The following is a 26,898-nucleotide window of genomic DNA, read 5'->3' as shown; positions in this document are numbered from 1 at the left end:
GTTGGTGTGTATAGCCGCACCGTCCCCAGAATAAACATGTTTTAAACAGATAGTTAGTCTCCGATGGTTTTTGTATGGGGTAAATGGAGAGTGAAATAAGATCAAATATAGAACATTTCCAAAGATGCCGATTTTTAGACCAATTTCGAAGTAGACTAATTCCGTCGCTGGCCTTATACGAGTCGAAGTAGAAAACCACTTCTACAATTTTGAAGTCGCATCTGGATAGTTGAAATTTTAACATTACCATAATTATCATAGGTGATTATGTATAGTAATAAGTATAAGTGCAATTCTGGGCTCTATTTTCATTATTATTAGCTCTGCCACAACCATGGTGGGCTAGTACTGGAGACTTAATATTTAATTTCATATTTCCATGAATAGGTGCACTCTCCGGGGACACTAAATAAGTATTTATCTTAGACACAAACGCAAGTTATTAAAATAACTGATATGGCTTGAAACTAATTTTTATAGAGTACCGATATTTAACATATATACCTGAAAGTTTGAAATATTTTTGAAGTATTTTCAGAAGTATTTTTCAAAATTCAAACATGATGTGGTTCCCGTAATTTCACCTATGTTACACTGTATATAGATATACAGTACACTGTAGAGTATAGAGCATATATTCTATGACACATAATAGGCACCAATCAGCACCATAAGCATCATATCAGATCACAGGATTGCACAAATCAATATTTTGCAGTAATATTTAACATACGTGCATGTTTTTAAAAAATTAAATATCAGTAAAATTATAAAAATTATCACCTAAAATTCGTCAAAGTGACGAATTAAATTCTAGTTCTCGATGTTTTTGTATGTGGCTATTTCGCTGTGCTCCACCATTGGTGCCAAATTGGATCCACTGGAGCACAGTGTATTAACATACGAAAATATATTGAAACTTAATTGAGTCCACTGGAGCACAGTTTAACATACGAAAAGATAATAACATTCAATAACTTATTTCTAGTTTACATCACTGTGCTCCACTGGTACCAAATTGTGTCCACTTGAGCACAGTGTATTAACATACGAAAAGATATTTAAACTTAAGTGACTTCAAATTAGGTCCACTTGAGCACAGTGTATTAACATACGAAAAGATATTTAAACTTAAGTGACTTCAAATTAGGTCCACTTGAGCACAGTGTTTTAACATACGAAAAGATATTGAAACTTAAATTACTTTATTTCTATTTTATATCACTGTGCTCCATTGGCGCCAAATTGGGTCCACTTGAGCACAGTGTATTAACATACGAAAAGATATTGAAACTTAAATGACTTTATTTCTATTTTATATCACTGTGCTCCACTGGCGCCAAATTGTGTCCACTTGAGCACAGTGTATTAACATACGAAAAGATATTGAAACTTAAATTACTTTATTTCTATTTTATATCACTGTGCTACCCTGGCGCCAAATTGTGTCCACTTTAGCACAGTGTATTAACATACGAAAAGATATTTAAATTTAGTGAATTTATTTCTATTTTATATCACTGTGCTACCCTGGTGCTAAATTGGGTCCACTTGAGCAGTTACCGTAGTACAATTTCTATTATTGAAGTTAATAAAGGCATAAATGGCGCTTCGTAGAAAAGTAGAGGATGCTCCAGTCGCCAGAATGACGCTCTGAATATACCTCGATTTTTTTCCCATCAGCAAATCAACATCATTATTACAATCTTGAGTTCTCAAAAATGTAAATAAAAGTCATTTTTAGTTTTCATTTGTTGCATATTAATTCTGGAATGGCCCAGAAGGCCCAACGGTCAATGCTTCCAAGCCAGAGGACACTTTTAGAGCTTGCTGAGGGTAAAGAATCACCAACGACAGGTAATCGCGAAGGCCGACCGACTTCTCTTCCTTCAGCACTTGCAGGTAGTTTGAGCAGCGGCGGAAAAGCCGATGAATCGCCTACTGGGACTGCGGCGGAGAGACAACTTGGATTGACCACATCATCACCACCGGGTTCTTTAAATATGGACAATCTTGGGAAGACTTCAAAAGACAATGATCATCCATCGATGAGGAGAAATGCTAGTGCACCAATTACTTTATCTGGTGTAGGCCTAGGTGCAACAAATGGAGATTCACACAGCCTTACCAGGTACAGACAAATAATAATTTATAAATTTTAATAACATTTTTAATAAATCTTATTAAATTATTAATTTAACGTAATGACGTGTTAATTACTTATCAGGCCTATCTCTAGCCTAGGTAGGCCTAGCAAGTACTAGGTAATATTAAACATGCTTTTATTTCCAGTTTTTCATGTGACTAGGCCTATACTGACAGCCTATTTATTTTTTTTTTGCAAATTATAAAAATCACTGATCAGTAAATAAAAAAAATATGTTGACCTATCATCTGTATTTGTTTGATTTGTGTGTTTTTTTTATAGTTTTTTTTTCTAAACAAGGCCAATAGGCCAATTATTTTTACTGTTTTTTTAATGAGAATAATCCCCCAATATTTTCATGATATGGTGGGTGATAAAGTGATGGATATTGACACGCAATTTTTCATTGATGTGACGTACCATCTACGTTTTTTGACGCACCATGTATTAATAATACCGACGCACCTCTCCCAGGGGTTGTATAGTGGGTCGTACAATTGACAAGTGCATAACCCTTAAAAATAATCTCAGTTGTAATATACTATTGTAGTTTTGTAAAAAGTAGGTAAATATTGTGTTATTGTAATTTTTTTCTAAATATTTTAGTTCAAGTAACATAAAATCAAAAGTGTACATTCAATAAAACTATTATTATATAGTGTTTTTTTTAAAAATTCTATTTGAAATATGATAAAATACAATAATACAATTATATAATTGTTAAAATGACCACCACACCTGCATATAATGTACCGGTAACATATGTCTTTCATTGTGAGTTAATGGTACGTTATTTAATTCCTGATTATTAATTACTATCAGGTGATCAGATTATTTCTGCAGGTTAGATGTTTTGATAAAGAATGATGACATGTTATAGATACAGTTTATGATGGATGCTATACTAATGCTGTTTTAACAATTATTTTATGTTTAATATTATTATAGTTAAAAATTAAGATTTTTATTACAGACAGTAGATGAGACATTTAAAATTAACAATTTAACATTAACATTTTTAATGTAAAAGTTTTAATATTTTTAATATTCCATACAAACGCACTGATTTCCTTCTATTTTTAACTTGTGCCTACAGTTCAATTTCTAACCAGAAACCACCTGCTGTTTCCCTTTCTTTTTTTTATTCATATAACCATCTTATTACTTATCCATAACGTGAACTTATTCACAAACATGGACTTATTCTTAACAATGAATTTGTTCAAAACCTGAACTTATCCAAAAACATATTTTTTTTAAATATAAAAACTTATAAGATCATCAATAATTTAGTATTACTTTAGTTTATTAATTTCTGTGTAGTGTTTATGTTGTTTAATAACTATTTTCGAAAAGAGCACAGTAAAATATTAATGTACATTAATAGTCCAAGTTAGGCTTGTTGTAAGTCTGTAAAATAAATGTGTAGGAAATTTATGTTTGCTGCCCTCTGAAGTATGCATTTTGTTGTACTGTAGGTGACAACAGTCAGCAACGAGACTTAAAATATTGTTAGTTATACAATTAATGATCTTGTCAAAAACCACCATGATAAAACACATTTTTTTAATAAAATAATAGAGTATTGTTTAAAAAAAAGTAATTATAATTTATAATATGAAATGAATACTGTTTTGGTAATTTATTAAAGCTCTGCTAATTCTTCTGGCTGTTTTACTTTATCATTTTTATTTAACATTTTGCTGATTTCATTCCAATCTTCATTGAGATCCAGCCACTGATACCCACAGTCATTTTGTCTGTCATTTTCTTTAAATTTAATTATATTTAATTAAGATATTATTTTTTATTTCTTCAACTTGTTTTTTTATTTATTGGACCAGAAATTGATTGCACAAATAACAAAGGATTATTATTCTATTGCAGTTACTGCAGTAACTACTTGTGTATCCTTTTAACCTATTTATGTAATTATTTAAGCTTTTTGGCGGTAAATCCTACACCCCTGTTTATTGCAGTGACTGCCTGATACATTTCAACATTGATTTAAACTTTCTACTGTAAAGTCACAGTAACACTAACAGTACTGCAGTCGTCTGTAGTAACATTTTCACCTGATCTCTAATAACCTAATATACTAGTAATTGCCTAGACCAGTGAAGAGAAAAATTAAACAGTGCACAATTCCACTATACACTACCTATTGTTTTCTTTCTGACACCGGCATTGTTGTAAACAATAGAACCCATCAATAGGAATTTTCACCAAACAGTTTAATAAGTGCATTTAGCATCCTGTTGGTTTGGCTGCTATGGAGACAAAAGCTTTGATCTGATTGGCTAGTTGTTTTGTGTCATTCATTCATAGAAAATAAGATTACTCAATTGCGGCTGAGATGATGACTTGCAGTACCGGTGTCTGAGTATTACCTGTATGAATTACCAGTAGTCACTGGTGACAAGCAACGCAAATTTTAAATTCTTATAGAACTACAATTTTAAAGTTGACTGCCAGAGTTAAGAAATTTCACGAAGCGTGTTTGTTAATCTACCTACCAGGAAGCTTTCGACGTCGCTGCGAGCATTGTAACACAGGCCGCCTCACAAAGACTGTCCGTTCCATTTTCCGCATCATCGGGTTTTTTTCTTCTGGAAACCAGGTTTGAGATTTGTGTAGGAGAAATTGATTCCGTAGATTATCTAATAATTTTATCCAGCTAATGTAATGATGTAGTCTTGAATAATATATCGTCTTATTAATTTTAGTAATCATGCATCAAATTCAATTATTTACTAATTAATATAATTTCAAATTATATAATTTAAAGATATATTGTCTCCCTAACCTTTTTTTTTTTCAATTTTTTTTTTAATATGCCATTTTAATGTCACATAATAGTTATTCACTTTGAACAAAAATTGAATCGGAAAAAAAATTATTTACAGCCTGAAAAAACTGTAATTTAAAGCAAACAAATAGTCAAATTGGCTGCCATCCAATAGGTTTTTGGTTGAATTTTTCCATTTATTGTCATTTTATATGAGAAAACATTTTTTTTTTTCATTTTTTTTTTTGGAAGGGATTAACTTTATATTAAAACTACAAAATAACCTATTCAACGTCTGATTTAATTAATCTTCATTTTTTATGTTTCTGGGGAACAATACAATACATCTTTAAATACAGCATTGGCGTATTCAAGATTTTGTAAACGGTCAAGTGCTAGCAATAGCCTACAGTTAATTAATAAATAATAATCTGGCAAAAATAAATTTCAAGAAGTACATGTAGTTTAGAATTTCATTGTAACTGTAAAAAGTGGATAAACTGCATATAAATTAATATAAAATTAATGACATCATACATATTTATAGATATTACACATAATTATTATAATTCATATTAATCATTTTTTCTATTAAATAGGATGCATTTTATAATCCAGGATTTCATATTCAACGTCATGTTATCTTGGTTTTAAGTCCGTAATAAAAAATGTTAGATTAATGCTGGTATACAGATATCAATAGATATGAGATATCAATCTTAAAATTATAATATAGAGTGAAAAATTTAATCACAACTCTATCCTAATCTTTTGTGAAAATTAATTGGTAAGCACAAATAATTTTTTTTTTATCAAAATATTTTTTATCAAAAATTTATTTTTACTTTGTTGAAGAAGTAATAATAATAAATATTATGAAATTTTGTTTTTGTAATTGTAATTATTTCAACATAATTAAGTATTCTTGTCATGAATAGTTTAATAAAACACATTAGAAACTAATGACAATTTTATGATATTCCACTAATAATTGCCAATGATGTTTATTAATATTTAATTTATTAATAAAAAACATGCCAAAGTTGGTTAGATGAGACTACAATAATTATTGAAGATCTAAGGTGTAGAAATTTGATTCCAAACAGAAAAACATTGCAAATTAATAATTATATTGTGTAATATTAACTTTAAACTTTACCAGACTTTACAATATTAACACTTTATTTAGGCAGTTTTAACTTATTGGATCTTAACACTATTAACACAGGCACAAAATTTAAACTGCCCAGTGAAAAAAATGAATGAATTAATTTAGAAATGATGTTAAAAAATATATTTTATACTTGAAAATAGTAATACGGTTTAGAAATTTGATTCCAAACAGAAAAATATTGAAAATTAATAATTATATTGTATAATATATAATTTCAACTTTAAAATTACCAGTTACAAATATAACAGTAACAGGTAGAGAACAATTTCTAAACTGCCGAGTGATAACTGATGCTAAAAATCAATGAATTAATTTAAAAACAATTATATATATATATATTTTACACCTGAAAATAGGGTTTTATATATTTGAATCCAAACAGAAAAATATTACAAATTATTGATTATATTGTTTAGTCTATTTCGTGCCTACAGTACTGTAGCTTACCTGGATCAACCTCGAGGAGCGAGATATAACTCGAAAAGTAGAAATTTTCATTGAACATAATCAACAAACTTGACCTTACCTGTAATAATTTTCTTTCCTGCAACCAAACTTTTCACTCCCGGAAAACAGGTAATCCCCAAACAATCTAACCGTGTTTTGCAAATAAATTGACCTCCTATTTTGTTCTTTTTTACGTCTGTTGATCCACAGATTAAGAATAATAATCGTTCCCGTGAACTACGCCGTCATCTGATCCTGCTTGCATTGTTAGAATTCGACAAGTGGAAAGTTTTATGGAAAATCAGCATTCCATTGCTATTTAACCTCAAATCATATGACTTTATGTTTTGTATTAAAGCTTTGTTTGTACTAGTCAAGCAAAGCAATTCATTCGGTAAACAATGTTGGCATAATATTTCACGTGTGATGCGGTAATCTATGCTGTACTATTATCAAACTTACTACTGTACAATATTATAGGGAAAAAAGTACTGTGTATTTAACAGAGTATTAAAACCAAAATAATACAAACAACGCTGAACTTTCATGATTTGGAGGAAATATAATCCAGAATATATTTGTCTTTTATTGACCAAAGGAGTGTTGTTACCAGCGAAACAAACCACACCGGATTATATGGATGGAAAACGTTTCTGTATGGAATTAATATTTTACCTGTAGCGTTGTAGTGTTGTTATACCATTGTGTTGCTTACTGAAAGTGAATTGACCTAAATTCAGTAAATCTATTCAGGAATTTGTTAAACAATGAGAGAGAAGATCCCATCCTATTGAATTCAGTATTCACACTCAATGACAACGCGGATGAATTGATTGGATGGTTTAACGTTTTGTTATCCTAATACCCTGTCAACTTTACATCATTTCTAGTTCAGAGTTTGCCTGTCATTTGTGTTGTACTAACAGTGTACTTCAGTTGATTAAAAACACTGGTATATCAGATACAGTGGATGCGTATATTTTGCTACTGAATTGAAAAGCCAAATGTATTTGTTGGTATCGTAGGTTTAAACATTGTTTTTCGGTTGGATTATTTTCTTACGTTTTTTTTTACTTGCTGGGATGATGAAGTTAAATATTCAGAGTGAAGATGGAACTAGGCAAGAGGAAAATGATGATGAGATCATTGGAACTATCACAAATGAAGTAACATTAGCAACGAGTTTGGTGACGAGTTCACCTACAGTACCATACGTCCACCAAGATACCTTGAATATACCGACTTTAATGAGACACAGAACCACCAGCGTACCAGATTTAATGTCGGATGATAGCTCAACTTGCGAGAGCGATGCGTATAAAGTGCAAAACAGATGTCAATCGGCTACTCCTAGTCGTGATGCGACGCTACAGAAACCAAAGAAATGTAATCCACGTTTGAGCCCAAAACTAAAGAAAGTCACAAAACTGATCAAGAAGAAAGTTGCAATTAAATCAAAAGCGAAACTGTAAGTTTGAAAAATCATTTCTGAATTAAAAATTAAATTTAAACAAAATTTGAAGTAATTTACAAAGTAAAGATTTACCTAGAAACTGGCACCTTTTCCATGACTTGTATAGGGTTCAAGCGACCCCCATTTTTCCTGAAATACCCTTTTCAAACCAGACACCTGTGATAGGCCATCTGAAAACTAGCCTAGCACCTTTTGTGTGAAAAACAAACCGTCCTGTATTCTGGCTACAGGCTTGTTTTTTAATAATAGCTATACGTGAAAATGTAGCTACAACAATAACAGTACTGTTGCTATTTTTATGTACAATTTTGTCACTAAGACTTTTTGTTCCTCTTTTAGTCATTTTTTGATGTTCAGTTAATTGGTTAGTCAAAGTCTTAGTACTTTCATGGAGTAATATTAATATTACTCCATGGTACATTGAAACAAAATCACAGTGCATGAAATTGGCTGAAAAGAGCATTGTAAGTTAGAGTTGGTGTGCTCATAAATGATAAAAATACATAGCCAGTGAAAAATCTATTTATAGCCTACACTTTATTACAGTCTAGACTATATTATGCCAAAAGAAATTTTAAATAAAAACATTTTTTGTATGATGGTGTACCAAAGTTACATCCCCTCACCAAAGTCATTGGTGTACTCTCCCCCCTCCCCACCTATTGATCTCCCACCAAAGCCTTTGGTCCCCCACGAAAATCATTAATCCCCCACCAAAGTTATTGGTCTCTCCCAAAGTATTGGCCCCCCCACCAATTTCATTTGTCCTCCACGAAACAATCCTTGTTGCTTTCTGATCATTGGTTTTCATCAAAATGGTTTTTTTTAAATTAACTATTTATATTGAGTGCTGTTTACTAGTCCCCAGTTATTGTGAAATCCATATCATGTGACCTCTGACCTATGAAGGTTACTTTAAATTGTAAAAAAAGAATTTATTATAAATTTCATTTTCTTAAAAGTTAAATTCATAATTTCCGGTAAACTTTACCGTAAAAGTTTAGTTAATCTAACTACTAATTAAATTAGTAATTGTTAGATAAATTAAGTGTGTGGAATAAACCATTACGATTTCAGTATCAAAATATGAAAATCTACATGTTTATAGTACCTCATTGTGATTTAAACCCCCTATTATTAAAATGGTATAATCTAAAGGATGTTTATATGGCATGATCATGTGAAGGACAAATAGCCAATCCTGTACTCCTTGTGTAGACCTGCTGATTCAATGCAACGACGTCCAAACATGGATTTCGTCTTTTTAAATTTCATCCCAGAACTTAAATTCCTGTCAAATAAAAGGTAGTGTAAATTAAGTATTTATTAAGTAATTATTTGATTTGAGTTTTTATTTGGCATTGGATTTATATTTTAATGATGGAAGAATTGGTTTTAAGCTGTAGGGGAATTCCCTATTACGATCTCAAGATCAAATTGTGGTAAAGATATGTACCTGGCACTGATGGAAGTGATGTATTTTGATACAACTTTATGTCCTGTACTTAGAATTTTAACTTAGTGTATATATTGTAATATTCATACAATATTAAAGTTATGTACTAAACTATCTATCTACATTTGAATTTAATTTTAAAGTTTATAAATTTACTATAAAATTAAATGACAGTTTATGTTGTAATGTTACTGACTACATACAAGTGGTTGATTCCAGAAGTTTGTGGAATAGTGGTTTTGGAATTGAGGGTGGGAAGTGAAGTGGGCTGGGGATGTGGTACAACACAGTACAGTACAATTATAGTACCATAATATTTATAGTTATTATAATATTAATAACTAGAGGGTACTCCGAGAACTGTTCACAGACACACACAAAGATACAGGGGTGAAAATATAACCTCCTATGTGGAGGTAATAAACTTTCATAAATTTTAATTCAATGTTCAATATATTACCCAGGACTTACTGTACAGATTCATTGGTGAAACTTTACTGTATGAAAATAAGAATTACAATTTCTATTGTTAGTATAAATGGTTCAATGTATTTAGCTTTTTTATGTGTTTTTAAGTACTTTCAAGGACCACTTATACTTATTATAGTTTTACCTATGTACATACAGTACAATAGTTAAGTACTATAATTAATAGTGTACTGATAAGATGTTTAGGATGTACAATGTACTCTACAGTTGTAAATACCATGTAACATTTTGTAAACATTAACATTATTTTTCTTCCTCTGTTTTTTAATACCTCACTTGACACTGATTCAGCATACGTGTATTGTAGATAAGGAATTAAAGTATAGATGATAATATTAAATAATTTGCATAAGAAAACCTATTTTTTTTCCTACTCAGACGTAATCCTACTGTATTCTTAGGACTGTACATTTTAGTCATACCATTGTACTGTATACTCCTTAAGTTCAGGAGCTTTCGAATTTTGACAAACAAGCTATATCATGTTAATTCATTGTACGAATGTGGGGCCAGTGGGTGTCGGTCCCCACCACAACACAGGTTTTTAAAGCTCTGTCTACACTATCAAACTTTATGTGACAAAAAAATGTGATGTGCCCATATATGGACATCATCATATCATATCACTACCATATTTGAGCATATCACTACCACCATATTGGGCCACATCACACTTTTTTTGTCAAACTTGTTTGATAGTGTAGACAGAGCTTTACAGTAGGTCTAGACGACGACCGACGGCACACGGATTGAAGTGCTATGGTATAGTTTGATAGAATGTTTAAAAGATTAAAAGTATTCCATTTTAATTATTCTTTCATTAATTTTGTTTGTTTTTCAGTAAAAATAGTGAATCTTCTGATGTTAATGCTGACGAATGTAGCCAATCAGGTGATGAAAGGTAAGTCCTGGCACATGACTACAAAATCAATAGAGCGTAAACAAGACGATTGTCACATGCTTTTAGAAAATCGTTGGTTAAGGGAGAATAGGAAGGCTTTAAATAACTTTAGTGTTAAGCTCTGTCTACACTATCAAACTTTATGTGACAAAAAAATGTGATGTGCACATGAACATGATAATGTCATCACTACCATATTTGGGCATACCACTACCATATTTGGGCACATCACACTTTTTTTGTCAAACTAGTTTGATAGTGTAGACAGAGATTTAAATTGTTATTTACTCATCTCAATCCAGCACAACCTTTTTTGCTCTTCATTAAAAAAGATGTATTGTCCCCCGAAAAAATTAAAGATTAAAATTAACAACAAAAAAAAGACTGTGAATAGGTCATTTCACAGTTTTGATAAAGTTAATCACTTCCGTAAAAAAATAAAATTATGTTTTCACTTGTAAAAAGACAAAATTAACAGTTTATTCAACCAAAAACCTATTGACTTCCAGTCAATTTTACTATTTTTTGCTTTAAATTTCAGTTTCTTCAGAGTAATTAATTTTTTTTATAAAATGTTTGGTACGTCATCTATTATGTGACATTAACATGGCATATTCAACAAAAACATTTTAAAAAAAAAATTTCTGGGTGGACGATATATCTTTAACAATAGTACAAACATTTTCCCTATATTTTTTCTTTTTTTTATTCTGGTGTTGGTTTTTCAATCCTCTTTTTTCTTTCAGCCTTCCTTCTTCCTCCACCTCTTCAACCCATTCTATGTTATCATTCAGGTAATACATCACTTCATTTGTTTTTGTTTCATGTCATTCTCTTTCTTACTTTGGGATTCTATCTACTCTTTTTTTAGTGTCGTCGTTTATTTTATTTAGTCTTATAAAGCTCTGTCTACACTATAAAACTTTATGTGACAACAAAATGTGATGTGCCCAAGGACATGATGATGTCATGTCAGTACCATATTTAAGCATCACTACCACCATACAATATTTAAGCCCATCATACTTTTTTGTCAAACAAGTTGTAGACAGAGCTTAACACACCATAATACACAGTGTATACTACTAGACATTTAATTGGTTAATTTTGGACCATGACCCGTTCACTAATAAGCTTGCTTCTCACTTGGATACAACGCAAGTAATTTGTGACCAATCACGACTCTATGGATCATCTGAACTGTCACTTGTGATTGGTCAACTCACTAGCATTGGAATACGTTGTTGAGATCATAATTATAATCGAACCGTGTCAAATGTCAGGATTTGTTCTAATGACAAAAACTCCACTTCCAAACACTTGGTTAAAAAACACTAGGGCGATAACGATATCGACGATAAATAGATAAACATACATTTCTCTTCATAAAGCAAAAGAAATTAGAAAAGTTTTTGTTCTATAACTTTAGGCTATTTATCATTTATGCTGTCTTTTCCAATCAAATGACGTTATGATCAATAACAATAAAATTGTTGTATTATCACGATATTATTGTTTTCACCAATCATGACGTCATTTGATTGGATGTGTGAAAATATAATTGTTATCAAAGGCAACATAGATGGTTCCTATAGTATAGTTATATGAAACTTTTTAAATTTCTTTTGTTTCAGGTATGAAAAATGCATATTTATCTATTTATCGTTGATCGTTATCACTCTAATGTAAATGGGCCTTAAGAAGACTGTTTATGTTTATGTGACCAGGATTGCCATCTTTAAAGAAGGATAATGAATGAATACATTTATGAATATCCTTGGTGATTTTCATAATACGGTATATGTAAAAATCAAATCAAATACAAAACTTATAATTGAAAATTTAATATAATTAATGATATTTTGACATTTTTTGTTCTTCTAGCATCAAATCAGAAGATAAGAATACAAGGTATTATAACAGTAGTTATGATTCATATTTATATTTAAAATAATTTATTCATAATCAAAAGTAAATTGATGTTTCTTATTTTCTCTTGTACAAACAAAACAAATTGGATCTCCATAACGTTGTTTATTTGTGTTACCCGTTTTACTCGGAATTCTAAACCAAATTCAATTTTCATCATGCATGTATACAGATTTTATCTTTTTTACATTCTAAATAATAATAAATGTGTAGTGAATCAAGCTGAAAAGAGGGTCATTATACCTAAGTTTGTATGTAACTAGACAAAAAACAATCCTGCCCTGCCCCCACCAAAAAAAAAGTAATATTGTGTTTTATGATTAAGAGTGGTTGTGTGGGTCATTTTAAGTTTGGTTACTGCTGCTGTATCTTCTTTTGATTAGCTTTAAAACAATACCCTCTTATGCCATAACTGCAATTAATCACATAGTTTAGGATGTTAGCATACAAATTTCCTTAAAAACGCATTTCTTATGTAAGTTATTGTTTATCCCAACGTAAAGCAACATTAAGGATTTGGACCCATGCTCCTCAGAATCATTGTCTGTGTCAAAAGGCGCACCGACGACCAACACCAAAGTGACACACGTGGTTAAGGCACGTACACCGCTCGACGTCTTTCTTTCGCATTCTCATAAAATGAAAGTACGTCGAGCCCGTGGAATACGTAATAAGCGGTCTTCCCAAGGCGATCGTCTACGTCGTTTTGAGCTACGGGAAATCAGGTACTCGACGTTGTCGTTGCTATGTCAGTGGTGCACTATAGAAGAGAGTTAACCGCACGTATTGTGACCTGCGCCAACGTACAGTGGCCCTTTGTTTACGATCGCATGTCATTGTTAATTTTATATCGTAAAACAGTCCCATGCAATCACCATTGCTTTGTTGATGTTCATTTGTTGATATTGTACTTAAATAGTATTTAGATTGTTGTAGTATCACAATAGTTGTCTTAGTGAATTATCAGTATTTTGTGTACGTACCGTAAAGTCAATAATTTCTTATTTCAAATTCCTTCCAACAAAATAGTGTAATTGATACCAAGCCCACACCTTAAACACGATATGATTTGTCCCCTTAAAAATGAGGTGTCCCCTGAAATAGAGGTTGGCTAGCGTTATACTGTGTATTTAAACCCGTTTGTCATAAGAAAGTGTCCCCTGAATAGAGGATGTCCTTAAAGGGTTCTACTGTATTTTATCTGACTTAATAAGTCTATTTCATGCCTAGCTTACCTAGATAAACCAACAAATGCCATATTCTCGTCGAAGAGCGAGATATACTCGAAAAGTAGAAAATTTATTGAAAACCATCATTTATGGAGAGGGGTGTTTAATGAATTTTCTACTTTTCGAATATATCTCGCTCTTCGAGTAGAATGGCATTTGTCTGTTTATCCAGGTAAGCTAGGCATGAAATAGACTACCAACACCATTTCTGGTTTGTGTAATTTTCCATCTCCATCCTAATCATCTCTATTTCTGTCGTTTATCTGCCAGCTAGCCCGCACTCTAGACTTAGGCTTTGTCATCGCTATGGTTTTTTTAGAACAATCAAATGCTAATTTTAATCACATAGAAAGTCGGACACTAAACTCATCAGGATTTATTGACAATCAGTACTTAATAAATATTCATAAATTTATAAATTTATCCAGGTACTGTATCATTGTTTATCTCATCACTATCCATAATTATATGCATTCGACCTTGGATATGAATTTAGTTGACCTGGAATTTATTTTATTGCTCATATTGTGTTGTCTTTCTGATTGCAACTGTGTGCACTGAACCATAGTAATTTCTCCGTCTTATTTCGTCTTTGCTTTGTTTGAGCATAGAGGTACAGTATATTGTACCCTTTCTAGTTATGATTAGCACACTCACATACAATATATTGATTGAATTGAACTCGTAAAAACCAGTTGAATTCTCAAGTTTAGATGTTGTTGTTTGGCAGTTTCAGTTTTGAATGAAATGTAAATATTCAATTTGTGTATTTTGTACACATACTGTATTTCACACCAAATGTATTAGTCTATAAACCCCTACCCTCACCTCAACTCATTTTCAATGTGGGAGGCTATACTAACAGTCAATATATGCATCTGTGCTGTACCCAGTTCTATATTTTAACACTGTAAAGAGATGATAAATTTGGACCGTTTGTTCGGGTAGTTGCCGTTTTTTTTTATTTATAATGTCTCCAATTCATTAAGCTAAGTTAACTGAAATTAAATTAATTATTGCTAATCATTTATCAATCATTTAAGCTAGGTTAATGCTTTAATTATTTGGCAAGTGTATGTTAACTGTTTTGATTTATTTACAGTAACATGTAGTTTTAAACTACTTTATGTACAGTACTCTAAATGAATAAAAGCATTGTTAATACTACCGTTAAATTTACACCACAGCCTCTTTTTTTTTTTAAATATGTAAAGGTTTAATATGGTTTTTCTTATTAGTTCTTATTTTTTGAGGTTTTTAAACCTGTTTTATATAACTTAAATGTAAACTTTCTTTCCGTAGCAATCAGAATGGTATGACAACATCACAATCAGTCCCAGAATACCTTGCAGCTGAAAACAGCGCCGTCAGAAAGCGATCTCCTAAACTAGGCAAGAAAAAAAGTGTCCGCAAATCAACTCCATGGTACAGTGTAAGTGTTTCAAAGCATAAAGTGTATTTCAATATTATAGTATTTAGTGTATTTTGTGCCTAGCTATACCTGGATAAACCAACCTTAGCCCTTCTCTTCTACCTACTCCCACACCCTCTAGTGATATGTGTTATTTATGTTGCTTATGTTCATTTTATTTATAGGTGCTTCAATCAAACTACAAATCAAGATGTGAGGAATTTCAGAAACTTTTCAAAGGTATTCCAGATACAGAGCGTTTAACAGTCGGTAAGTTTAAGAATAAATTGTTGGTGCAGTGAACTCTGACCTTGTTTTTTTTTCTGCTGATGACTGACTTCAAATTCCACAAATTTAAAATCAAGTTTTGAATCCTATATTTTCAGATTATTCATGTGCATTACAAAAAGAGATATTAGTTCATGGACGGATGTATGTTACACAAAACTACCTGTGTTTTTATGCAAATATATTCAAATGGGAGACAACAGTGAGTACACTATTATAGTCATATTGGTACCAACAGCAGACCTCAATTCTACAACCTCTCCCAAAAACTTTTAGCTGTAAATGTAATAATTGATGCAAACCGCTGAATAAATTATATAGAAATGTCCCATGCAAGTTTCAATGTTGTTTACACTGTGTCAAGATTTTCTGGAAAAACAAAAATGTTGGCCAGTCTAAAGCTCTGTCTACACTATCAAACTTTATGTGACAAAAAAGTGTAATATGCTTATTGGTAGTGATATGCTTAAATATGGTTGTGATATGACATCATCATGTCCATATTATTGGCATGAAGTTTGATAGTGTAGACAGAGCTTAAAGACAATGGGGTTTTTGAGGATTTTTACTTTAATTTCTATTAAATTATTTGATTCATTTTGTTTTAGCTTACAATTCAACTAAAGGACATAACGGCAGTAACTAAAGAAAGAACAGTGCGCTTCATACCAAATGCATTGCAGGTCACTACAGCAACAGAAAAGGTAAAAAAAAGAGTTAGTTTTACAATTATTGTTGACATCATTATCAAAACATTTATGAAATAGACAAAGATTTAATTTCAAGGTGTTTATTGATTTTTTGTTTGAATTATGATTCATTTTATTTTCCACAGTACTTTTTTACATCATTTGGGTCTAGAGACAAATCGTTTATGACCATCTTCAAACTATGGCAGAATTCACTCATGCAACTGGTGAGTATGCTGGCATACGCCAATGTATACAGTTTTTATAAACGTGTGTACATTGTCTGTAAGTTGTCTGTGTTGGATCTCAAAACATGTTTACTATACAATTGTCTCACTGGGTTTGTGCGCACAATATTATTTATGTTAGTCCAAGATCTGACACTAAATTTTGAAATTTAATTATAGTTTTTAATAATAATATACAACATTTCTATAGCTCCCTTTTCATGAATAATTGTGTTCAAAAGCGCTCTACATAAAAATACATCACAATTACTGTACAAGACAAACAGTGCATCAAATAAGTTAGATAAATTACATTAAATAAATATATAAAAACATATCTATTTACAAAGTAGTTAAATTTAAATGTTGTTTTCATTATCAAAGTTAATGCTGTTTATTGTAATAGTTGTTGTACTGTACAGTATGTTCTGTTGAAGGAAACATTTTCAATGCACTTTCTGGCCTTCAAATGAATAAAGTGGATTTAACTTTCTCGGGGTTTTTTTCCTGCCATAAAATTTGAAATTGGTTTTTGGCTACCGTCACTTTTGAGACAACGTCCAGCAAAAACGCCCCTTTTGATTTTTATTTCCACAGACTGTTTTACAAAAATCAAATCTTGTTTTCTTCCGTAGGAAATGCCTCCAGTAGAGTTCTGGAAATGGATACATTGCAATTACGGATATGACCTTGGAATTCCCGAAGACGAGCTTCCAGAAGATTATGTATTTCCAAGTAAAGAAGCAGAAGACAGCGGAGATGACAAATCCAGGGGTCAGGCCTCTGAAGGTCGTGGTAGTGATGGAGATGACCTCAGTTTGTCCGAGTCAAGGGTTAGTACAATTCAAAGATTATTTTTTAAATGTGCTTAAAGCTCTGTCTTAAAGTGGAGTTGTGGCTTGGTGGTTATGATGCCTGGCTACTACTCAAAGGATCCTGGGTTCAAGTCCCGTCACATGTCAGGATTTTTTCTAAGGACAAAATTACAACTCCACTCCCAAAGACTTTTAATAAGACTTTTTTTATGTAGAGCATCTTGTGTATATGTTTGTCTTGTGAACTGAGGGTCCCTAATAATCAGCAATTGCTGGATGGATCACCCTCATTAAATATGGTAAAAAAAAAAGTTTGACAAAAAAGTGTGATTTGCCTAAATATGGTAGTGATATGACATCATCGTGTCCATATATGGGCACATCACATAAAGTGTGACAAAGTGTAGACAGAGCTTTAAAACACTTCAAGAAGTCTTTAGCATCTCTGAAGCTACCCACAACTTTTCTATAATATTTGTTAAACCAATGATTTTGATTATATATTTTAGGAAGAACCTGCTGTAAAAGAAGTTGAGTATATTATCGAAGAAGATGAAAATGGTACAACAGCGCCACCATTACTAACTGGTCTCGATCCTCCTCGTATTGATGTCTCCGACTACTCAGAAGCTGAAGGTAATTGCACACAATAATTGTAATTCTTTTAGCCTGGTTTTCTTTGTTTTGTTGTTATTAATATTTTAACATTGGTACATAGCATTTGTGCAATTTATTTATTGTTTTATTGTCCTAATTATGCCAAGCAAAATGAATTTCCATTTTAAGTGGACCAATAAAACAATAAAAATGAATCTTATTAGTATTATTTTATTACTATTAATAATTATTTTTATTATTTAATAGTTTTAATAATAGTGTTATTTTCGTCTGTTTTTCCAGAAGAAGTTTTGTGCGGCTGCAATGACATGCATCAAGGGAAGCAATATTTAAATGAGGTGTTTGGGGTATCGTGCGAAACACTGTTTAAACTGTTATTTGCCGAAGATTCAGTATTTTATTTAGATTATGTTAAAGCAAGAAAAAGTACAGGTAAATCATCATCATTAAACGTCACCATCATTATCAACTCAACTCTCTAAAAGCTGTATGGCATCAAAAGAGGTCTAGCCTAGCAGATGTACTTTCTCTGCTGCCTAGATTGAAGGATTTTCGTGAGCTAGGCCTATTTACTAGCACTTTTAGTGCTTGTTTCATCTTTGCAAAGGGTACTAACAGGCTTGTATTTGGCTCTAAATTTAAACAAAACGTGTCACCCTTTAACAGAATCTATACACATGTATAAAGTATAATGTTGCAGATTCAGAGCCTTTAGAGCACAACATGAAAGTGAAATGTGCATTATAGTATGCTAATTCTGGTTTTTTTAAAATTAAGATATTGAAATTGGAAAATGGAGGACAGAAGAAGACAGCTCAAAAGACTCCAGAGTAGTCACATATATATTTCCCATAAACAGCAATATTGGACCGAAATCCTCACAAGTTACAGAAACTCAAGTAAGAACTATTTGGGTACTATTGTTTAGACAATTTATGCAAATTTTGTTTACCATTTGTGCAAATTTTGTTTACCATTTGTTTATTTAAGGCATTGTAATTTATGCAAATTTTGTTTACCATTTGTGCAAATTATGTTTACCATTTGTTTATTTAAGGCATTGTAATTTATGCAAATTTTGTTTACCATTTGTGCAAATTTTGTTTACCATTTGTTTATTTAAGGCATTGTAATTTATGCAAATTTTGTTTACCATTTGTGCAAATTATGTTTACCATTTGTTTATTTAAGGCATTGTAATTTATGCAAATTTTGTTTACCATTTGTGCAAATTATGTTTACATTGTAATTTATGCAACTTTTCTTTAGCATTTATTTTTCGTTTTAAAACAGTATAATTTATACTAATTTTGTTTACCATTTATTGTTTGTTTAAGGCATTGTAATTTATGCAAATTTTCTTTCCCATTTATTTTTCGTTTTAAAACAGTATAATTTATACTAATTTTGTTTACTATTTATTTTTCGTTTAAACCAGTGTAATTTATGCAAATTTTGTTTATCATTTATTGTTTGTTTAAGACATGATTTATGCAAATTTTTCTTTTGTGGTTTTTTGTTTGTTTTCATTGTCTTTTTTTACATTTAGACATTCCATCGTGATCTTAGTAAAGAGGGAAGCTGTTATATAACAACAAATAAAGTAGAGAATAAAGGAATACCATACTCGGACAATTTTCATGTTCTAGGTCGTTGGTGCATCACCCGGGTCAGCGAAAATAAATGTCGTTTGTGGTAAGGATAAACAACTATTTAAAAAATGTAAACTGGTTGTGGCAAAATTTACTATGTTTTAATCTTCAGTATAGAGTAGAACCCCTAATAAGTGGACACCTGATGGACCCAACAAAGTGTTCCCTTAATAGAGGCATCCCATGGATAGGTGTTGGCTGTAGTGTTAAAACCTATATTTTACAAAAAGATCTCCATTCCCTAGGACTTATTTCTAAAGCTCTGTTTACACTATCAACACTAGTTTGACAAAAAAGTGTGGTAGTGATGACATCATCATCATGTCCACATCACATGTTTTTGTCACATAAGGTTTGATAGTGTAGACAGAGCTTTAGACTTTGTTTATGTAGAGCATCTAGTGAATGTTTGTCATGTGAACATGAAGTGCGACTTTCAAGTTTACAATAGAATCTTATCAGTTCTTTTCAATAATTATTCTTTCTCTTATCGTTTGTTAACATTATTCTTAAGCTCTGTCTACACTATCAAACTAGTTTGACACAAAAAAAATGTGATGTGCCCAAATATAGTAGTGATATGCGCAGATATGGTTGTGATATGCCATCATCATGTCCATATATGGGCACATCACTTTTGTTGACACACAAAGTTTGATAGTGTAGACAGAGCTTTATTCTTTCAACATTTATTGATACATTTTTCCACAGTGTTCATGCTGAAATAAATTTTACCAAAGCATCTTGGTTTATCAGGAATATTATTGAAAAACAAGTGCATGTTGGACTCAAGAATGGCTATATATTCCTAGGTAAGTGACAAATACTAATTTGACTTTGGAAATAGAATTTATTATTTTGAATTCAATTTGTTGATTACTTTACCATACTGTTTTCTGTTTAGTAACAAAATATTTCTATAACAAATAAGATTGTTTTAAATTTTGTTTGTTTTTGTGATTTTATAGACAAAAAAAGTTTTAAGTAAAACTGTTCATAAGTCTTGGGCTAAACATTGCCTATACAATTATATTAAAAAGTAGTATTGTATTACAAGGGATAAATAAATTTGTACATTTATTTTGTGAATATTTATATTCATTCGAGATTTGTGAATTATGATTTTATATTTTTGTCTGTTTTGCAGGTAAATATCTGAGAGAAAATCTTGAAGTAGTAAGTGGTAAGAAGAGGAAGGTAAAACGAAGGAGAATCCCAAGTCATAAAGAAGAAGGAGATGAGAGCACTTCATCCCAACGTCCATTAAAGAAAAGTTTATCAGTACATGACCAAAACACTGGTAAGTGTAACTAAAGCTGTGATGTGCCCATATATGGACGTGATGATGTCATATCACTACAATATTTGGGCATATCACTACCATTTGGGTATATCATATGCAATTTGTTGTACTGTTGGCGACTTTTTAAGCCCTGTCTACACTATCAAATTGTATGTGACAAAAAAATGTGATATGTCCATATATGGACTTGATGATGTCATATCACTACCATTTTTGGGTATATCATATGCAATTTGTTGTACTGTTGGTGACTTCTTAAGCCCTGTCTACACTATCAAATTGTATGTGACCAAAAAATGTGATATGTCCATATATGGACTTGATGATGTCATATCACTACCATTTTTGGGTATATCATATGCAATTTGTTGTACTGTTGGTGACTTTTTAAGCCCTGTCTACACTATCAAATTGTATGTGACAAAAAAATGTGATATGTCCATAATGGACTTGATGTCATATCACTACAATATTTGGACATATCATATGCAATTTATTGTACTGTAGGTGACTTCTTAAGCCCTGTCTACACTACCAAATTTTTTGTGACAAAAAATGTGATATGTCTATATAATAATATGGACATGATGATGTCATATCACTACCATTATTAACATATGAATCGTCTTTTCTTCAATTCTTTTTTCACTTTTTTAAACAACTTTCTTTGGAGTAATGTCATCTATAAAAACATTATTACAATATGCAAATAAAAAAATATATTACAAAAATTAATTTAGCAAAAATAATTTAAAATATTCTATGCTAATATTAGTATTCTCACAACACTATTTATGTTATCTAATCCAAAAACTCAACTGTGTTCAAATTTATTTTTAGTCTAAAGCTCTTTCTATACTCTCAAACTAGTTTGACAAAAAAAGTGTGATGTGCCCAAAAATGGTAGTGATATGCCCAAATATGGTAGTGATATCACATCATCATATTTTTATACATGGGCACATCACATTTTTTGTCAAATAAAGTTTGATAGTGTAGACAGAGCTTTATAGCCCTATGAGAAAGCTGTTCAGTATTATTATTTTTTAGCAGGAGTGTTATCGTACCTCTTACCTCCCTGGTTACGTGGAACACAGTCCACCTCTCGTGGCGTGATGTTTGCGATTTGCTTAGTACTGTTTCTTCTGGTCGTGGTCAATGTCTTCCTATACTCTCAACTCCAGCATCTAGAGCGCAAAAGTCTCGATAGGAACCTGTGGACACGGAGCGAGGTGTTTGATAAGATTGATAAGGTTCCAGCGTCTGCTGAAGACTGGAAAAGGTTGATCAAACAGCAGCAGATATTCCATGAGGAAGAACTCGCAAAGTGGAGAGACATTATTAGTTTATGTGTTCAACTCATGAGACAGGTTGGTTTTTTTTTCTTTAAAGCTCAGGTACAGGCATGAATTTCAAATCTCGTTAATTGTGCATAAAAGAAGTATGTGTAACAGAAATCACAACGAAAAAACATGAATTTCTCTTAAAATGGCCAAATACTCTTAAAGCCAGACAGACTTTTTTTCAGTAGTTAGGTAGTTTAACCAATATAATACAATATCCAGTGACCCCCTAGAAACTGAAGAAGGTTTGGTGAGTATACACTGGATAATTTTAGCTATAAAACGAAAATAAACATTGTGGTAGAAAGAGTCTTCTCAGATAAGAACTATAAGCTGTAGGTCCAGTGTACACATCTAGCTCATGTGCACTTTAAAGAACCTAGTTCATCTTTTGAGACGAGTATGGGGTTACCCCAGTGTACTAGTGCATCACAGCCATTGATCATGACTGGGCCCTCTGGAAAAACAATCTTTGACTGAAGAGGTCACCTACTGTAGTAAGAAATAAATATCTTAAATGACCCTTCCCTGTGCAACAAGACTATAGATACTGTGTAGACACATGATACAATGTTGTATTTTTACTTTATTTTCGTTTTTTTTTCTCTAGATGGAGACAGCGTTAGAAGATCTAAAAGCAGACATAGACCCAATATCTTCACTATCAAATCTGGACAAGTATGCAAGTCAAGCACTCCAACGTTTACCAATATCGTCACATGACAAAGAAAACAATCATGGACCCACCTGAGATTCTAATGCAGATAATATATCTATTTTATAACAATAGTTTATATCTTTTAATTATTCATAAATATTTAATATATTCATGTTTTTTTGTCCAATCACGCACAACATTGTTATCAAAATTTAACAGCCGATTCTAGGTACTGTATCTAAATTGGTTTTAGTATCGTAGGCACATTCTAAGATACAGCATCACATGTGAAGCACATGTAAAAGCCTGTATCATAAATGCTAACCTTCAGTGATACAGGTGTCACATGTGATACACATGTGATGCTGTATCTTGAAATTTACCTATGATCGCGGCAAATATTTTCATATTTGTAGATACAGAACTGAGAATCGGGTAAATATTTATCACCTTTTTTCACCTCAATTTGTTGATATATTTGTTTTTCACAAGTTTGTTTACGATTTGTTGCATTTCGAGAATTTTCTATTCTAAATTTTACTACTCTATATATAGAATATATAGAGTAGGTATTATTCTTAAATTCTAATTATTAATTAATTACTCTATTTAGTTCTTATCAAGAATGAATTTTTGTCTAGATGAATTTAATCTTAAATTCCTCTTGACATTTCTGTATTATATAGCAGTACTACGGTAAAGATAAAGGTGCCAGAAATAAACCAATCAGATTGCAGTTCTACGTCATGTGATAAACATGTCATCATACACTTTATACAGCAAATTTGTTCCATGACAATTTTCTTTTCAAACTTTTCAAATTTAAATCATTAACAAATTATTAAAATCCCTTTGATTGAATTTTGCAGTAATCATTTCCAAATTTTTAATATGATTTAAATTTGTTTATCATATTGTTGCATCCATAGAGTATAATTAAATTAAGAATTGATTTATTGATAAAATGAAGTTTTATTATTACATAATGATGATAAATATGCTAATTTTAATTGATTTTTGCATAATTATGCAAATCCCTTTTGTTCATGTCAACGCACATGCATTACAGATAAAATTAACCTCGGTCACCATCAGGGTCTTGTTTTTTATAATACAGTATTAAACTCTGTCTACACTATCAAACTTTATGTGACAAAAAAATGTGATGTGCCCATATATGGACATGATGATGTCATATCACTACTATATTTGAGCATATCATTACCATATATGGGTACATCACACTTTTTTGTCGCATAAAGTTTGATAGCGTAGACAAGGCTTTACAGGTTGGAGTATTTTAAGCATTAACTTATTGAACGTTAACCGTTAAACAGAGTATAGATTATATAATAATAATAATAAATAATAATAGTAATATTTATTCGGTCATCAATGTAAAAATAACCAGGAATGAGAATAGGCTAAAGCCCAAACAGATTCTGCACTCACTCCATACAATACAAACAGTTAAGACAAAACCATATACAAGAAAAATACAAATAAACTATACATAACATGAAATATAGTGTTTTAAATGCAACCTCGTTTTACCTGTTTAGTATGACGTCATTTTAAAGATAAATTCCGTATATAGTTTGATATAGGTATCCTTTAAAGTGACTGATGTAACATGCGTATGTGACAGATCACCTTGTAGCATAGATTAAACCCAATAATGTATATTTATTGATTCCAGATTTTACAAGTTGAAAACATTTAATCTAGAGATCGTCTCCAATCAATATTTTTATAAAAATGAGCAGATTGTACTGTGCTACTTATACACAAAAAAACTATATTATTATATTGCAACAGAACCCCTTAGGGATGCAAAAATATGTCCCTTTAATAGAGGTTGGTCGTAGTTTTAAAATATATTCCTCGATCATTCCACAAGAATTTTTCTCAAATAGACGTTCCCCTTAATAAGGTGTGTGCCAATGGAGGGGTTCCACTGTTTTATTAATTTATCTATAAATAAATAATAAGGATTTAATAATATTCATAATTAATAGGCAAAAACATAAACAGCGGTAAACATATTGGTTAGCTATTATACCCACCAGCTCGGTTAGTTAACAGAGAAGTGCAAGTTACTTTGTTAGTGCGATTGTGATTTTATTTTTACTCATAATTCATTTGAGCCATTTTCTGTGTTTCATTCGTACCTCTCTGTAAAATGTTGTTTATAATATCATATTGTCTGTTAATATTCTTATGAAAGCAACCATCTAAACTTTAATGTTAAAATTATGTTATTAACCATTAATTTACTCAATATGTGTGTTGCTTTAAGTTCGGCCATTTTTCGTTTTGGTTTTGTTTTATGGTTGTTTTAAATATTATTATAATGTTTCTATTACTTTAGACAAACATGTTTTATGTTATTGTTATGTATCTTGTTATATTATTACAAGATCTAGGTACCACCATAATCATTTCTCGTGATTTTATTAAGTTTTCAGAGTTTTCATGTTTTTTATTTTCGTTGACATTCACATGATACTAATGTCATTTCCACCATGTCTGTTGATAATTTTCATATTAATTTATTAATGTTTTAAGTTAAATCTCATATGGATAACACTACATTATTTGTGATTGCCTCATGGTTTAGTACCTTCCCTTTCATCTCACCAGTTTGGTTCAAGTCCTATGTTTGTTCAAACTAAAAACTAACATTAAACCCCATCACAAGTTTCACTAATAAGTTTTAAATTAATAAATAATGAATGTTTTATAATTGAATAGGGATGATATTTACAGTCGTTGAAAAATTGACTGTACTATTTAATCTACCACGTGCAATAGTACAGTTAAATATTCCATATGTATAGATATAATATCCCAATTCAAATCATAAATATTCATTATTTGTATGAACTAATATACTGTAATAATGGGACAAACCATCTTTTTGAACTGTATTTGTTCATCTTCAGGGAACCCCTTATGCTGTATGACGATAGTACCCAGCTTTAAGCTCTGTCCACACTATCAAACTAGTTTGACAAAAAAAGTGTGCCCTAATATGGTAGTGGGATGCCCAAATATGGTAGTGATATGACATCATCATGTCCATATATGGGCACATCACATTTTTTTGTCACATAAAGTTTGATATTGTAGACAGAGCTTTAGGGCATTTATTTTACTGTATATTTTAAAAATAATATGTACGTAACTCAGGCGTACAGTTGCTAGTGTGTATTTTGTCTTTGTGCTAAAAAAAAAAAGATATTAGATATTTTAAAAATTGGACAAAACGGTCAGTAACGATCTATGTAAGTATTGTATCATAGAAATATAGTTTATTTATTGTTACCAATTAAAAAACATAATTACAATGGCTGGTATTTAATATGGCGTTATTTTATTAATATAATATTTGGATGTACAATTAATTTATTGAAGAGATTGATATTATTTGCCTACTGATTTTCACGAATGTTGAAACAAAAATAAATGATTTTTCTTTATGGAAATATGTATTTTTCTTTATTATTTACTTGTTGTGTATAGAACAGACAAAAGAAGACCAAAGACAAGATAGGAAGGCTTCTGAAATAACCATCTTCGCTCGACTTTTTCTGTTGAATGGTACTTTCAATCACACACGTGTCATTTTGTTTTATGATTGGACAATGCCTCTAGCAACAAGTTGTCTTTACTAAGCAGCTCTGTCAAGCAATGATGGAATGGCGTGACCAGTATGTTTCAAAAGTGTTGTGTGAGAGGAGATGATTTTGGTAGGCCTACGATTTAACACCATCTGTGGACAGAACACGGGCAAGAAACACCAAAGACCAGCTGAATGGAAACCGCAAATGGATACAGGATAAAATGAATGACTATACA

The 26,898-nt window shown here is 31.2% G+C and overlaps 1 protein-coding gene across 8 annotated transcripts; it reads left to right on the top strand.

The window, feature by feature from the left end:
• Positions 1 to 1,675: 1,675 nt before the first annotated feature.
• LOC144850704 (protein Aster-B-like) lies at positions 1,676 to 26,525 on the top strand. 8 transcript variants are annotated; one of them, XM_078708095.1, is made up of 20 exons: positions 1,693 to 1,723; positions 1,903 to 2,131; positions 10,816 to 10,875; positions 11,622 to 11,669; positions 12,760 to 12,786; positions 13,308 to 13,529; positions 15,336 to 15,465; positions 15,630 to 15,714; positions 15,831 to 15,934; positions 16,341 to 16,436; positions 16,568 to 16,648; positions 17,284 to 17,481; positions 17,973 to 18,099; positions 18,364 to 18,513; positions 18,859 to 18,980; positions 19,631 to 19,776; positions 20,445 to 20,545; positions 20,881 to 21,033; positions 22,087 to 22,406; positions 22,990 to 26,525. In XM_078708095.1, the coding sequence occupies exons 2-20, from the start codon at positions 2,004 to 2,006 to the stop codon at positions 23,128 to 23,130; spliced, it is 2,439 nt and encodes an 812-aa protein (XP_078564221.1). In that variant the 5' UTR covers positions 1,693 to 1,723; positions 1,903 to 2,003; the 3' UTR covers positions 23,131 to 26,525. The 8 variants fall into 8 exon arrangements, with proteins under 8 accessions (XP_078564218.1, XP_078564216.1, XP_078564219.1 ...); XM_078708092.1 differs by having other exon boundaries at positions 1,676 to 2,131; positions 22,090 to 22,406; XM_078708090.1 differs by having other exon boundaries at positions 1,676 to 2,131.
• The last annotated feature ends 373 nt before the right edge of the window (positions 26,526 to 26,898 follow it).

Source organism: Antedon bifida, chromosome 8 (genome assembly GCF_963402885.1).
Source record: "Antedon bifida chromosome 8, ecAntBifi1.1, whole genome shotgun sequence".
Lineage (NCBI taxonomy): Eukaryota > Metazoa > Echinodermata > Crinoidea > Comatulida > Antedonidae > Antedon > Antedon bifida.
This window is presented reverse-complemented; position numbering and strand designations above follow the sequence as displayed.